Raw genomic sequence first — 17,396 nt, forward strand, 5'->3', positions numbered from 1 at the left:
CACCTGCTAAGCTTAAGGGCCTTCCCCACTGGATTCACTTATTCCACAGCAACCATGGAGTGTAAATAATCCACAAGTCCATTACTCAGCTAATGGAGAAACAAAATGTGTTCTAAAGCATTGTGTTATATGTCATAATATATCTAAGATATTATATTATTAATTACAATACAAAATCATAAGCCATTCATTTTATAAGAATCCTATTTAGTTTAGTAACTTTTTTTTTTTTTTTTTTTTTTTTTTTAGACAAGGTTTCTCTGTGTAGCCATGGCTGTCCTGGAACTTACTATGTAGACCAGGTAAGCCTTGAACTCAGAGTTCCACCTACCTCTTGCTTCCTGAATACTTGAATTAAAGGTGTTCACAACATGCCTGGTGAATTCATGATTTTTAATAAGGATTTCTTTTCATTTATGTGTATATGTACCATGTGTGCACAGGTGCCCATAGAAGTCAGAAGAGGGCATCAGATCCTCTGGAGCTGGACTTGCAGGTGGCTGTGAGCCTCCTGATGTGGGTGCTGGGAACTGAACTTCATGCTCTCAACCCCTGAGCTATCTCATTAGCTGCTTGTTTAGTAAAATCTTGCTACCAAAGGCCCTTATTGCTATCATTTTAATGAACTTCTGTAAAATCAAGAGGATGTCCACTATTGGGTAAAAAAAGTAATAGCATTATAAATGACAAATACACACAGACACAGACAGACAGACAGACAGACAGACAGACAGACAGACAGACAGACAGACAGACACACACACACACACACACACACACACACACACACACACACACCATGCTCTCACCTATGTAGCCCTGGCTGGTCTGGAACTCACAGAAGTCCATCTGTCTTGGCCTTCCAAGTGCTGGGATTAAAGGCATTGCCACTATGCCCAGACACAGGAAATAACTTTTATCAATGACACTTTTCATATATCCTAAAATATTCCCATATAATTGTAATGATGTGTAAAGACTTTGTGTCTGGCTTTGAATGAAATGTTTCAGCAAAGCCTTTGCTATGTCTGGCTTAATCAGTAGAGGCGGAGAAATTGTTCTGAGACTGTTTAATCCTGGAAGAAACGCTGTCTCTCTAGAGAGTCTGCACTTGGTGCCACACGAGAGCTTGCAGCTGCACTGACCTTGTCTGTAAGACATTCCTGGCAGACCTGGAGCTCTTACATTTGATTATTGCTGCCTCAGTCTAAAGGGACTGAGATTTGTGTGGGTTGTCTGCTCTCATGGGCAGCAAGAGCAAGATGGCTTTGGTAGTTGGAACCCTTCCTAGCCCCAATTAATCTTGTATATGTTTCAATAAAGTAACTGGAGTGAGCTAGCTGGTTGTTAGTCTTTTCCAAGAAGGCTAAACTCCTCTGCTCCTTTGGAAAATGGAGGCTTCACATCTAGGAGAGCTTCTCTCTCTACTGTGGCACCTATGACTGACATCAAACAACATATAATCCCACAAGGGGGAAACAGTTTTAGAATGGCACAAGGAAAGAAGACTCACCAAACCTTCGTGCAGCAGTTGGTTCTGAATCTGTTCAATTTTTGCTGATTGCTCTTTCAGTGTGATTTTTAATTTGGAAAGTCGAACTTCAAGCCTAAAATGTATTTGATAATGATTCACATATATCCTTTAAAAAACATTATCACAATTTCTGAACTAACATCTAAAAGACTAATTTCATTATTAATGTTTGACAAGCATGTGGTTTGGAAATTTTCATTTTTTCCTGCTGTGTTTTGTGGATAATAGTGTAAAAATTACACATTATTTTTTGCAGAGTTTGGCCCTTCACTTGGTACACATAGATCAAGCCCTGTCCAATTGAACTACACCCAAGATGTTAGCAATGCATTCCAACTGTTTTAATTTTGAAAGAGTTTCCTGGCTTCCCAAAAGGGTATTTGTTATCATAACTGGTAGATTTTCTATACTACACTGCTATTTTTTACAAAACTCACGATACTCTGTGTGCCACTCTATACCTTTGTAAGATAGCTTTCGTCTTCTCAGAACTTTGTACTGTCTGTGAGAGTTGATCCTGTGGTCCTTGCAACTAAAATGAGCAATGAAAAAGGAAGTTGTTAGCATTATTCAGTCTGCCCTTTACTCATTTTCATGCCAGAATTCTGTGAGAACATGACTGTGCCTTCACCTGGATATTGTCTATGGGAACTTTTGTTCTATGACTGTACAATTAACTGAGCGGTTACAACAGGACTTTCATTTCCACCATACCTAAAATAATAATATCTGCCATCTATAGAAAATTAACTAATATTTACTCATAGCACCGAGGCATGTGTTATTGAATACACACAGTGATAGAACTGGTAAAACGTGGAAATTTGCATGTTTGAATTTCCAGAAATACCTCAAAACCCATAATTTGAAAAATTAAACATATGAATGATCACAGGTATATATATGCCAGTGATATTTTAGGTGAAAACTATATGTTTTAAGAAATCATTTGAGAGATGCTATTTTTTTGCTATAGTTTGAGATAATTATGTAAATTTAATATTCCTACATTGTTTGGCCTTCAAAGATAGGTATGAAATCTTTTTCTTTAAACTTTTAAAAAAATTGAAAAACATTTTTTCATATGACATATTTTGGTTATTTTTTCTTCTCATTTCCTTCCAGATTCTCCCCCCCCCCCTTTCTCTTTTTAAAGATTTTGTTTATTTATTATGTGTACAACATTCTGCTTCCATGTATATCTGCACACCAGAAGAGGGCACTAGGGATGATTGTGAGCCACCATATGGTTGCTAGGAATTGAACTCAGGGCCCTTAGAAGAGCAGTCGATGCTCTTAACCTCTGAGCATCTCTCCAGTCCCCTCCCCTCTTTATCCACCCAACTTGAAGCTCTTTTTTTCTCTTTCCTTAAAACAAATAAAACAACAAAAAGCCAAGAAACACCTCCTCTCACAAAAACAGAAATCAAAATAAACAAGCTAAAGATCACAAAGACCAAAAAAAAAAAAAAAAAAAATCCAAACAAAGCAAAATGAGACTGGATTCTCACAGCACCATGGGGGTCTGGATCCCAGTGCAGTCATTTAGGCGTGGTGTCAGTTTGAGTCAACCGATTTTTCCTTACCCTGACTTCTTTGCCTGGTAGATGGAGCCAGTACAATAGTGCCTACCACACTGCAACATCAGGGTTATTAGACTGGGGACTGACTATCCATGAAGCAGTGAACATATACATTGTAGAACTGCATTCAATATTTGCTGTTAGCATTAGTATTTTGATTATATCTTATGTTCTAATGAGATCTGATATTTCACACAGTTAGTGTGCCAGTGAAAGTGCTCCTCTATGTAAGAGCAGAGGTGACTCAAGGTAGGGCATCAAGGCATGTAGAGCCAGCCACACCAGAGGCTGTGGAGGAGAGAACTAGCTAGGAGTGTGCTGACACTTGGATAGTGTCTGTTCAAGCAGACGGTAGTAGACTCTCAAAAGAAAACTAGAACTGGAAACTGCCACCCTCAATACCAGTTCCACAGAAGAAAATGTCCCCATCCCTTTAAAACTTGATACTCTTCTTGAACATTTTTGCTTGTCTACACTAAATGAGTAAAGGTGATTTTTTTTTTAAAAAAAGTGTAAGAAAACACCACAAAATTACTGAAGATGGAGTAATAAGAGACTCAGCTAATAAACTACTTCAGATGTGCAAGCCCCAGCATAGAGATAAAAGTAACACAAAAAATACCACAGCATGGGCCCTCCCACAATTACTAATTCTGTAGTAATGAACTCCAATGAGAACAGCTGGGAAGACCTTCCAGACAAACAAGTCAAGAGAACTATTAAAACTGTCTTCAAACAACTCATAGGAGGGAGAAATATACTCCAAGAGAAGAGCAAAGAACTGAATGAACTGAAGAACTCAATTCAAAATATGAAAACTAATTCAATTCAATAAAGATAATTGCTGGAAAAAAACAAATTTAAATGGTCCTGGAAATTAAAAAAAAAAATTGAAGCTCAATGGGAAATCTAACACAGAATGAATCATGTGAAAAACAGTTTGTCAGGAATGGAAGACAAAGTAGAGGAACTGGATTACTCAGTAAAGGTCAATGAGAAATTAAAAAAAAATAATCAAGCATAGGAGAACTTTTGTGACATGGCAACAGCATTATAATTATGGGCATAAAGGAAGAAGAATACCACAGTGAAGATAGAGAGAATATTTTCAATAAAGTTATAGAAGAAAATTTCTCAAATCTAGAAAGTTGCCCACCCAAGTATAACAAGCCTTCAGAATGTCAAATAGACAGGACCATAAGAGAAACTCCCAAAGGCATATTATAGTTAAAACATTAAAAACATAGAATAAAGAGGGGTATTAAAAGCTCCAAGAGTAATTTTTGAAGGTGAGTCCATCAGAATAACAGTTGATTATTTGACAGAAAAATTAAAAGCCAGAAGTTTTTGGGAAGACATATTCCAAGTTCTGAAAGACCATAACCTCCAACCCAGATTATTATACACAGCAAAACTATCTTTAAAAGTGAAGCAGAAATAAAAACTTTTTATGTTAAAAAGAGATTAAAGGAATTTATGAGCACTAAGACAGATCTACAGAGGCTACTGGGGGGAATGCTTCAGTCAGAAGAGAAGGATAAACATACATAAGAGGTCACAGGGAATAAACAAATAACATCTGAACAATTAAAATAGATACATAAATAAATGAAAGTTTAAATTATTAAATTACTTAAATCCTTTTGCAGAGGACCTTGAGTTTAGTTTCCAGCATCCACACAACTCATGTATATATGAAGGTGTTATGTAGGCTGCTGCCGTAAAGATCTATCAACAGTTTTATTACCCAGCTGTGAACCCTGTAAGCTACAATAATGACATGTGTGACAAGATACACCACAGGTACAATAGTGGCATGAATGCTATGGTGTAACAACTGCCTCCTGATTGGCTTTAAGGCCTGCTCTCTATAGGAGTAGACTCATGGCTGGGGAGGTCATAGACACAAGGAGTGAGCCTACTACAATTATTCTGCTAAATGGACTCAGTATCAGACTGGCTTGAAGTTTGTATCTCTATACCCATAGATTAGTGCAGCTCTCAGACTTCATTAGAAAAGTTTCTTTATACAGTAGATGCCCATAAATGCCACAACCCAACTGGTTTAAGTGCAGTGAATAAATATCAATGGATTCCTCAATCACAAAAGGGACGTCTATGTTTCACTCCAACTGCCCCCAAGCAAGGCTCAGGGATCACTGTGGAAGTGGGGGTTGCAAGCTTTTAAGAGTTAGGGGCCCAGGAAGATCACTGGATATGAGTGTCTTCTGGATATAAGAGGGGTATTGCAGTCAAGATGATAGTTTATCAGGCAGCAAGTGTGGGGTTTCTATTTGCAGCTACGGTTGCCTCTCCAAGGCCTGGACAATAATGTAAGGCAAAGTTCTAGCATGGACAGAGCCTCACAAACCTGAGATGAGGGGACTTTGAGAGTTTATGGCTTTGTGGGGAGGAAGAGTCAATTTTCTTCAAGAGTATGGCCCTTGGGTTGGCCATACTCCAGTGCACAGCCCACACCCACAAGCGTATGGGCAGCATACATGGACTTGGTGAGTAATTTTTAAAAAGCAGGATGTGAAGTTGAGGAGAAAGGGAAGTTAGGAGTGGACTTGGGAGGAGTTAGGAGGGGGAGGAAAATATGATCAAAATGCTTTTTACCCATGTGTGAAATTCTTTAAGAATAAAAAGTAATTAAAAATAATCTAAAACATTTTGAATAAAACTCTATTGGCATTTCTGCACAAGTTATTTTGAAATTCATAAAATAAGATATATACATCTAGGGCTGAGGATATGACAGTTGAAGACTATTTGCTAAATATATATTATGGAATATATTGACTTGCAATGGCTGTGTACATTGAAATAGAGTCATAGTCTTCTTAAATGGAGGGAATGTTCTTGGAAAATGGGTCTCTGCTGGCTTTATTTGTCCTCCTTACAAAGCGGTTGCAATATTAAATTGAACAGAAATCTCCATAATAGCACATGAAGGAGGTCAGACCACTGACCCAAACTAGAATATCTATTATCATAGATGTGTTTGAAATCATAAGAATGACCTATTTCTATGGAAAACACTGAAAGCCTTTTTCTTTGGATTGGCTTATTATGACTGTCATGACTCAAAAGATAGACCAACAGAGCTAAATTAAGAACATTACTGTAACTTGGGTGATGGAAGTAGGATGATCAGGCATTTAAGACAAGCTTTGGTTATGCATAGAGAGCATAAATTACTCAACCCAATGTTGCCACTACCTCTCCCCAGGTATGTACGTCATATGCATAAACATCAGGCTCACACTCTCTGCCTTTTCTAGGACACAAGGCTTACACATCGGAAAAATGCCTCAAGTATCTGAGACCACTTCTGTGCAGATCTTACTGCAAAGATGATTTGCCCCAACACTATCTTATAAAATGCTGGGATTTTGTTCTTGAGAAACTTGCAGTTGGGGCTCTTTTGGGTCCTCAAAAAGATAATCATTAGAGAATCATTTTACTAAGGGTTCAGTGATGAGTAAGCTCCCACACCTCAAAAGCAGTTCAGTAGAACCTTAAAACAAAGCACCAAAAGGCAGGTGGATCTCAGAGTGAGTTCTAGGACAGCCAGGGCCACACAGAGAAACCCTGTCTTGATAAAACAAAACAAAAGAACAACAACAACAAAAAAAAAAAAAAAACAAGAACCCCAAACCAAAAAAAACCCCAAAACAAACAACAACAACAAAACCAACCAACCAACCAAACAAACAAAAACCCAAAGCACTAAAGGCATGTGACCTATTCAAGGATGGATACCCCACACAAATCACTTTAACTGCACAAATAAATAAGTTTTTCAAAGAGCAAAAGTAGCTGCAAAGACAGGCATGGATAAAACTGTTACCTTATAAAAGATCTAACAAGATACATTACAGATCTAAATATGACCAGCCCTGTTCTAACAAAAAACACTAAATGGTTCTCTAGGTGGTGGCAGTTGGCTAAACTCCAGATACCTTTTAGTCCTTCCCTCAGGAAACACATGGTGAACACCATTAGATGCCAAGCTTTATAATTCACAAACTTAGCTATAAATGTTTTAATTTAACTTTAGAGTGAGGTACCATTTTGTTCTAAGTAATTCAAGAATGGATGGCATAACAACATTTAGGTCAACAATAGACTAGATGCAGTGCCCACAGTGTTCTGTAGATTACACTGTCAAGTGATGAGATGTCTCAAGTTTGTGTAATTGCATGCTTTCATGTTTTCATAGTGATGAGTTGGCAAGTAATACCTCTTTTTTTTTCCTGATCATTTTCTATTAGTCACAGGTATTTATCTAAAAACATATAAGATTGAAGTGATCCAACTATATCAAACCCTCAGAAATATGAAATTTTACTCACAACTAATTTACCTGTCTCAATCCAGTTTCTATGGCCTTTATGTCTGTAATCACCATCCTGGTTTCCGGGTGTTGAGTCCATTCCTCATTTTCATCACATGGTTCCTCTTTCCTGCTTGGCTGCATCTTCTTTTGTTGAGATGTAGACTCAGCGTTTTCTTGCTTCTCACCTTGTTTTAAGGGGAACCTAAAGTATTAAAACATATTACAATTCATTTAGGAAAATGTTCATTGGTAGCACATTCCAAAGAGTAAGAAAGGATCATTCTCTCTCAACTCAAGTATTTTTAAATGTATGCAATTGTACTCTTGAATTAATTACTCATTTATATTGCTACCAATGAATACTAAGCTTTCTTTAGAACAAGTAAGATGTATTGATTCAAGCCTTTAAAAAAGATACCTATACTTTGAACAACTAATTGTATATGGTTAATTTTTTTCAAAATATTTAGAAATTCAGAAAACAAAGTTCAAATGGTATTTCTTGCAGCACCAACTGTAACAGAAAAATAGAAGAATAATCACAAATTCTCATTCCTAAATGAAGAGTAGAACTCAGCATAGTCATTTGAACTCCAGTTTTGAAGATTCTGAATTTACTTATTTAAAATGCTCACACCTAAATGAGGTGGCTACACTCTCTCCAATAATTTCTCACCTCACAGGGCTGAAAATGTTCTCCCCGTCTTGGGCGCTATTACGAAAATAGCAGCAATTAAGAAAATCCCACTGCAGTTACAATACTATGGTTCAAGTGTTTCTTCAAACCTAAGATGTCCTGGGGCTGGAGAGATGGCTCAGTGGTGAAAAGCCCTGGCTGCTCATACACAGGACCCGAGTTGTTTCATTAGGACCCATATGGTGGCTCACAGTCACCGATCAGTCTAGTTTCAGGCAATATGACGCCCTCTTCTGGCCTCTGAAGGCACTGCATGCATGTGGTACACAGACACACAGGTAGGCAGATACACATACATATAAAATGAAAATAAAAATTTTAGAAAAACAGCTAAGATATCATGCCTCAAAGTGCAGAGTTCTTCCCAGTCTGCTCCTTTATGCTGTAACCAGGATTTTATTTTCTTAATTTCTGTCTGTTCTCTCTGTATTCCACTAGCCATATTTTCCATGTTTTCAGGTTTTCTTGTAAGTAGTTCGTAGTGACTATTTTTAAGCTCCATTTGTCTTTCATATGAATGAACCTTATCCCAGAGTTTCAACAGGCTACCAGAATCTGTATGAGAGAAGATAGCATGAGAATAAATTTTACATGAGTATATGTTAAATTCTGCAGGTAAAACAAATGAGACCTTGTGTGATAAGTCTTGGCTGTCAACTTGACTACATCTGGGATTAACTAAAACCCAAATGGCTAGGCACACCTGCAAGGGTATTTTTTTCCCCTTAATCAAATAATTTAAAGTGGGAAGGCCTACTTCTAATCTAGATCCAGAAATGGGAAGACCCAGCAGGTCCAAGGACTTTCTGTTGGTAGACAGCCATTGTTGGACTAGGTGGACCACATCTTATAAGGCATCCTAAAAAATACCCTTTATATAAATATATTCATTCTATACATTCTGTGACTCTAGAGAACCCTATTAGGCCTTGCTTTTGCTTAGGTTCAAATCTAGGGGAGAAAAGACACAAATAAGATTTGTATACTCAGATAAATGAGCATTATATATTCAGATAAACACCATAAGAGACGGTCATATGGTCACCTATGAAAACTGATCTAAAATGGCCTCAAGGCAGATTGTCAAGGAGGAAAAAGCTACACTGAAATATGGAGGGAGAGCAGAAATCAGTGACACACAGAAGGTAACAAACTCTCTAGTTGGCTGATTCTTTTTTGGAGACTCCATTGTAATCTACTTCTATCCAAGATGGTGTAACAGGTACTGATTTCACTTCAACATGAAACAACAAGAAAACCGAAACAGTCAAAGTATTTTCTTTGACAATTATTAAGATAATGAATTATAAAGATAGTGGTCTATGATTGACAGAAAATAGATGAAAAAGGTCACACAATGTCATATCTCCCTGTAAAGAGAGAGTCAAGGCCAAAACACAGGGAGAAGGAAACGATGTGGAACCTTCTGGACTCACTATGGTGAGGAAGATAAATTTGATAAAACTGCGGCTTGTGGAGACCACAGGACAGCACCCAGGAGGGAAGAGAGCAGTGTGGAAGAATGCTGCAGATCTGTGGAGACCCCTTCAACAGTACACTATGACAGAACACTTGTGCAGGAAGGCATCTGCTGCTGATGGAAAGACCTGGAAAGCTTCCAGGGAACTGCAGCACTCCGGAATGCCAGGAGGGGGTCCATTCCCAGCAGGTCGCAGGATAAACTCTTTTTAGCCTCTGCCTCCCGAGTGCTGGGATTAAAGGCATGCGCCACCAACGCCCAGCTTTTTTTGGTTTTCCGAGACAGGGTTTCTCTGTGTAGCTTTGGAGCCTATCCTGGCACTCGCTCTGGAGACCAGGCTGGCCTCGAACTCACAGAGATCCACCTGCCTCTGCCTCCCAAGTGCTGGGATTAAAGGCGTGCGCCACCAACGCCTGGCGCTGGATAAACTCTTAAGTCAGGGTACAGTGGGTTAGCAGAAAGGCTCTGCCAATACTGGGGAGAACTGGAGGCCGTCTGAACAGGACTAGGAAGGGTCAAGATGTTTAATGTATCTTAAATGTATCACTATTAGTTACTTTCCTATTGCTGTGATGAAACACCAGGATTAAGGCAATTTATAAAATTTTAATCTGGGGCTTACTTTTGGAGGGTTATAGCTTATTGACCATCATGGCTGTGAGCACAGCAGGAGGCAGGCACGGTATTGGAGCAATATCTGAGAACTTACATCTTGACACATAACCAAGAGGCAAAGCAAAAGAGACACACTGGGAACAGCACAGCACAGCACAGCACCAGTCTTTCTAACCCTCGAAGCCCACCCCCAGTGACACACCTCCCTAAAAAGGCCATACCTCCTAGTCCTTTCCAAACAGTTCTGCCAACTTGGGGCGGGTGGCAACCATTCCAGTATATGAGCCTGTGGGGCCATTCTCATCCACACCAACACATTCCATTCCCTGGGCCCCATAGGCTCATGGTCATATCATAATGCAATAGTCTCAATAGTCTTTCAGAAATGTCCTGGCCAACACTGGGAGTCAGGGGTGACTGGAAGCTGTTATAAGAAACAGGAAGGAAGGGTCAAACTGTTTAATGTGACTTAAACATAACCCATATTGAAATTCAAAGACAGGTAGACTCATGAGATCTTCCTTTTTAAAACTTTAATTTTTCTTCAAATAAATCCAAATCAATAGGAACTTAGTTAAGAACACAATGGTGAACAAATTTAACTACAGTTTCCCCTCGAACAAGGCAGGATCGAACAGTGTCACTCCATGGATACACAGTGTTTTTTGAATTGTATTGAGCTTTCACATAATCTGAAAAATTCACAGAACCACATACCATAGGAATATTGAAAAAACTTAAGATGTATGTCATGAATGTATAAAACATACATACAAAATAGTCTAACTTTATAATTTGTTAATAAAAGAAAACATAGGAGGCTGTAACAAGCAGTTTTTCAGAGTTATGAGCATACTTCTGTCCCTATGTGATATGACTTGAAGACAAGACAAATACAAACTGGGGTTAAAGAAAAAAAGCCACAGCCTACAACTGCACTGCTGCAGCAAACTAAAAATTGCCTCCTGCTCATCCTGTTAGGAGCCCCAGTGTGAGGGCATCTGCTTAACCACACTGTGGATGCCAGCCATCTCTTAGCAGAGCAGATCTCTTTGACTCTCAGATAGATTGCTAATTGCAATCCAAATGACTTCTCACAGCTCTCATGCCCTTTCTACACTTACCACACAGAATCTGTGTCCATTGAACAACAATTCCCTAGGAGTTCTGTTTTAGAAGTCAAAAGATACTTGCAAATTTTGGATTGTCAGGGGTTGTCACTCCTGTGTCCAGTAAAATGTTACTGAAGAGTCAATAGACTCTAAGTAATTATGTAGCAACCTTCAGGTGAAATACATTGTCAGGCTAAATACAAAGTAAGCTACAACTATACCCTGCAATAATAACAACACACAACCACCACCACCACCACCACCACCACCACCACCACCACCACCACCACCACCACCACCACCTAAGGGCTAGAGAGATGTTCAGAGGTTCAGACTACTGGCTGATCTTGCAGAAGACCTGAATTGGATTCTCAGCACCCACATGGTGGCTCACAACCACCTGTAACTCCAGTTTCAGGGAATCTTGTGCCCTCTTCTGACCTCTGCTGGCACTGCACACACATGGTGAACATGCATACACTCAGGCATACACACATCCACATAAAACAAAATCTAAAAATGCAATGGAATGCAAGGCCATTGTGTTCATGAACTCACAGCAACCCTGGCTATCTGCATACGACTTGGAGAATACCAAGACAGTCAACATTCCAGCATGGAGGGAGAGGACACAACCAGGAGGTTGCATACTGCCCAGTTTGTGCATCCAGAGACAAATACAAGACACAAAATTTGGCCACAGTGCTCAAAGAAATTCACAGACACCATATGAAATTCCAAACCCACCTACCTATGAAGCAGTCAGTGGGACAGTGTGGAGAGCATAAGCACGCTTCATCTTGTCAATAACAGGCTAAGATCAAAAGCAAACCTTCATCCTATTAAGTCAAAACAATTAAGAAAAGTGTTCCCTGATGATAAATCAAATTGGAATTTAATGATTAGAATTTAATGAATATTGGCAAAAGTATCAAAAAGACAGTTTATTAAAGGAGATATACAATTTAGGCCTAGTGTGTGGTTAGTTTCTAATGTCAACTTCATAAAACTTAGAGTCACCAGGGAAGAGGGAACCTCAACTAAACAATCAGACTGGCTTGTGTGCCAGAATTGTAGGACATTGCCTTGATTGTTAATTGTTAATTGGCACAGGGAGGCATAGCCTGCTGTGGATCACATTATCCCAAGAAGGTAATCCAGGCTGTATAAGACCCTATGAGAGTCAGCTGGTGAGTTAGCAACAATGTTCTTCCATGGTCCCTGACTCCAGGTTCCTCGCCTCAGTGATGGATTGTGATCTAGAAGTGTGAGCTGAAATAAACCCAGGTGCTTTCATTTGCATGGGTTATCCAAGTGACAAAAGGAAACCAGAACACACAGTGGCACAGGGCTGTAAACCCAGCTGCCCAGGAAGTTGAGGCAGGAGTATCAAAAGCCAGTAGTACTCGAGCCTCACCATAAGAGTTCAAGGCCAGCTGAGGAACTTACCAAGACTCTTTCAAAGTAGGAAAGTAACCAGAAAGTTGGAGACACAGCTCAGTGGTACAGCACGTACAAGGGTCTAGGTTTACTCCCAAGAATCATACACTAACATCATACAAATAGAAAATAAACACATGGAAAGAAGCTTAATATTGACTTTAAAAATAACACTGAACAGTGTTGTAGAATATTAGTTGAAGATGTGTTACATTCGTTTATGCTGTGGAACATTTGTTTTAATGCTGTAGAATGAGTTACATTCCTTATGCTGCATTTGTTTAAACCTATGAAGCTGTGATTCTTTGTTTTAAACACCTGATGGTTTAATAAAGAGATGAACAGACAATAGTGAGGCAGGAAAGAGGTTAGGAGGGGCTGGCAGGCAGAGAAAATAAATAGAAGGAGAAATATAGGAGGAAAAGAAAAAAGAGCAAGATAGGACAAGAGGAGGATGCCAGGGGCCAGCCACCCAGCTACACAGCAAGCTATGGAAAAAGAAGTAAATAAAGGTATACAGAAATAAAGCAAGATAAAAGCCCAGAGGCAAAAGATAGATGGGATAATTTAAGATAAGAAAAGCTGGCTAGAAACAAGCCAAGCTAAGGCCGGGCATTCAAAAGAAAGAATAAGCCTCTGTGTGGGATTTATTTGGGAGTGCCCCCATCAAAGAGTAAAGAGTAAAAAAAAAAAAGAATGGGGGGGGGGACCCAACTAGATACCTCATGTTAGCAAATAAAAACCCTGTATCAGAAATAGGTTATGTCTTTTTGAGTTGTTGTCAATGGGGTGACATTACACTGTATTGCCAACACTCTTGGTTACCCTCCAGAGCTTGACAATACAGTCCTATTGCTGAAGACAATGTATACTCGAGTAACAGGACATGGTGGAGAAATCAAGCCGGTATCATCCTGGAGGCCTCACCATATTGGCCAGCTTTCATGGCTCTGGAAGGTGCTATGCATACTACTGGAGGAGAAAAGCACTCGTCAGTCTCACCCAACTGTGAACCCCGAGAACTGCAATGACTAACCTGACAAGACATGCCCACTGGAGAAACAGTGGCATGAACGTCATGGGATTAGCCAACCACTTTCTGACTGGGTCTAAGGTCTGTGCCATGAGATGGAATCCATACCTAGCACTGTTAAAGGGGCCAAGAAATTGTGGCTAAATAGGTCAGAGGCCCTAGGGAAGAATCTAAAATTATTATTCAGCTAAATTGACTAGGCACTAAAATGACTCCTAACTGCTATATGTCAAAATGACTTATTGCTATATTATAAATCAGAACATCTCTCAACCCTCATCAGAGATGTTTCTCCTTGCAGGAGATGGCGACTAATACAGACTCTCAGTAGTCAATGTGTAATGGAAGTGAGGCTGTGGAGTACTCACCCCAAAAGGGACATACATATCACACCCATCCCCAAGGCTCAGGGATCCTCGAGGAAGAGGGTTTGGAAAATTCTAAGAGGCAGAGTTGTGGATAACAACAAGACACAGAAGGGCAGTTACACGTATGAAGTCACAGTGGTTGTTATGGTATGCAAAAGACACACATAAGCTCAAGCAGAAAAAAATCCCAGCATTGGGTGGGGGGAAGGTGGGCATAAAATTCAATGACTAGCTGAGGAGCTACTGACATTTGATAGAAGTGGGGAGAGAAAGAGTCAGTTTTCTTTAATGATGGGACCCCTGGTAGGTCACAAAGATGCCAGGGTAAGTCCCATCCCCAAGACTAACTGGGCAACATGGGGTAGAGGGGGCAAAACTCAAAATTGGTGAGAAATGGAGGGAGGGTGGTTTGGGGAGGAGCTAGGGAAGGGCAGATAATATGACCAAAATACATCATATGCAATTATCAAAGAATTACTAAAAATATTGTTTAAAAATATTATGATATCTACAGTAGCCACCTACTGGAATGGTGGAAATGAAAAAGGCCCATGATGCTACTATGTAAAAATGCAGAGGAGTTGGACATTGTAACTCTTATGTATTGGTGATGTGAGTGGAGAATGAGTTATGGACTTTTCCGATGAATTGGTAGCTTCTTAATGGGGAAATAAGACAATTGAAACAGCTGTGGAGAAAGATACATTGTTACCCACGATGACAATGGTGGTGAAGTGTGTGTTTAAATATTCAGACACCTAACACATGGCACACTTTACATACATGCAATTTATTTTTGTCAAGAAGACCTCAGCAGAGTTACTGAAAACACATGGTTCTGTTACAGGAACAACTGTCTAAGGGATAGTGGGTTGAAGAGAGACCCACAAAAAGCTAGAGCAGCCAGGGAGAGTGGGCTCCTGGCAGAAGTGACAGTAGAGGAATAAGACAGGTCCTGAAGTTTCAAAATAGATAGTGCTAGGACAGAATGGGCCAAGGTTCAAGAAGGTAGGGTTCTAAGGTTACTACAGCCAGATGAACTGGCTGTGGATGCTTCTCACATTGGGCACAGCGAAGCAGGAGTCCACGGAGCCATTTGGCCATGAGTTTGAAGTGGTTCTCTGTCTAGTATGGTATAGAGGGCATCTCCTGTGGGCCCAGAACCTGAACACTTCAGCGTTCTGTGACTCAGGACTGAGAGATGAACAAATAGGACCCAAATACAGCAGAGGCCTCCTGTTACACAGCGCCCTGTCCCACATCCCTTTAAGGGGTTCACTCAACCACAGGTGGACTCAAAGCAAGGACAGGGCGACTCACCATTGTCAGAGGCTGTTGCAGAAGGCTGACTTTGACTGTTGGCTTCTTCCATTTCATTTACTTGGGTTTCCATCTGTAAAATAGCCCTAGTTCAAAATGTCCCCCAAATTTATACAGCAGGTAGCAAATGCACAGACATGGCAGTTTCCAACTTTAATAAAACACATAAGTAGAAATGTAATTCTAGATAAAACTGATTTTGTCAAAGGAAACCCTGATTAATTAACATCTCCTGTTTATCAGTAATTAATTAATTTTGAGACAGATTTTATTATGGCCTAGAACTTTCCATGAGAGCAAACTGGCCTTGAACTCACAGACTTCTGCCTGTGTACCACCACACCCAGCCCTAATGTCTCCTGTTTCTTAATTTCTTTTTCTTTCCTTCTTTTTTTTGGTTTTTCAAGACAGGGTTTCTCTGTGTAGCTTTGGAGACTGTCCTGGAACTCGCTCTTGTAGACCAGACTGGTCTCGAACTCACAGAGATCTGCCTGCCTCTGCCCCCTGAGTGCTGGGATTAAAGGTGTGTGCCACCACTGCCGGGCCTCTTAATTTCTTTTTCAAAACATACTCCTTTACAAAAGCCGTTTTACTTTACCTTCATAATATATTTCAGCTGATAAAATATCATATTATCTTTGATAACATATCTTAATAAAATAATGCTTTGATACTTTTTACTTATAACTAAGACTAGTATTACAAATTGCTTTGTTATTTTTAATTAGAATGTTTATTATTGTATGTAATAAAAAAAGCTGCCACACTGTGCATGTGGAGTGTCTTCTCTTTCCCCTTAACATGGATTCCAGGAATCTAACTTGACCTCTTGGCTTTTTGTAGCAAGCATGCTGAGCTACCTCACCAGCACCAGACACTTACTTGTCAATTTAAGAAAGGGCTGGAGAGATTGCTCAGAGGTTGAGAACTCTGGCTGCTCTAATAGAGGTCCTGAGTTTAATTCCAAATGGTATATATTCTTTTTTTTTTTTTTTTTTTTTTTGGTTTTTCAAGACAGGGTTTCTCTGTGTAGCTTTGGAGCCTATCCTGGCACTCGCTCTGGAGACCAGGCTGGCTTCGAACTCTCAGAGATCTGCCTGCCTCTGCCTCCTGAGTGCTGGGATTAAAGGCGTGTGCCACCAACACCTGGCCAAATTCTTTTTTTTTAAAGTCAATTTAAGTATCTATTACAAGTTAGGATTAAGAATAATAATCAAAGCCTCTCAGCATACAGAGAAGGCAGTTATTTCTAGCTATCTGGCTAACAGGCAAAAGGCAAACACTGGTGGCTCCTTGTCTGTTTTCCTTTGCTGCTGCTGGGATTTCAGTCCCTGTCTTGTCCATGTTAGACTAAGAGGGGACCTGTGGGGAGGGGGAAGTCTGCCTTTACCTAGCCTGCCAGCTGAGCCTGCGGGGCTGGTGAACGAGCTTTTTAACTCTTGGCCAGCTCTGATTTGGGGGTCTCTGGGCATCTGTATTGGTAACTGAAGTTTTTACAGGATGATCTTTGGGGTGGCTACCAACTCAGGGGCTCATCTGATTCTCCTCATCCTCTCCATTGCCTTCCTTCTCAGCATCAGTCTCCATTGTCTTCAGGGAGAAGTGACTTCCTGGGTTACTCTTTTTGGCAGCCTGGCACACAGAAACACTGTCCCATTCCTCTGGTTGAAATTCTTATTTTTCACATAATAAAACCTAGTGTTGTTTCTAAAACCTTCCTTGCCATGACTATATCTGTAGGATAGACACTACTCATGTTGGGCCTTACAGGCCCAATTCCCTACCAGATAGATACCCATGGTGCCGGCTTGGGGTGGGCAGTACTGGGGATGGGCACTGGGAGGCTGCAGGTTCACATCCTTGATGCTCAGG

At 40.1% G+C, this 17,396-nt stretch overlaps 1 protein-coding gene across 1 annotated transcript in view; it reads right to left on the minus strand.

Annotated features, from left to right (window-relative positions):
• The window catches only part of LOC100768060 (ankyrin repeat domain-containing protein 36A), a 236,859-nt gene that overhangs the window by 14,122 nt on the left and 205,341 nt on the right, over positions 1-17,396 (minus strand). Inside the window, exons 21-25 of the mRNA XM_035452430.1 lie at positions 15,525-15,597; positions 8,501-8,711; positions 7,487-7,661; positions 1,996-2,066; positions 1,514-1,607 (exon numbers count right to left, since the gene is read on the minus strand). Of these exons, the coding sequence (XP_035308321.1) occupies positions 1,514-1,607; positions 1,996-2,066; positions 7,487-7,661; positions 8,501-8,711; positions 15,525-15,597 (624 nt within the window). The remainder of the gene's footprint in view (positions 1-1,513; positions 1,608-1,995; positions 2,067-7,486; positions 7,662-8,500; positions 8,712-15,524; positions 15,598-17,396) is intronic.

This window comes from Cricetulus griseus (genome assembly GCF_003668045.3).
Source record: "Cricetulus griseus strain 17A/GY chromosome 1 unlocalized genomic scaffold, alternate assembly CriGri-PICRH-1.0 chr1_1, whole genome shotgun sequence".
Lineage (NCBI taxonomy): Eukaryota > Metazoa > Chordata > Mammalia > Rodentia > Cricetidae > Cricetulus > Cricetulus griseus.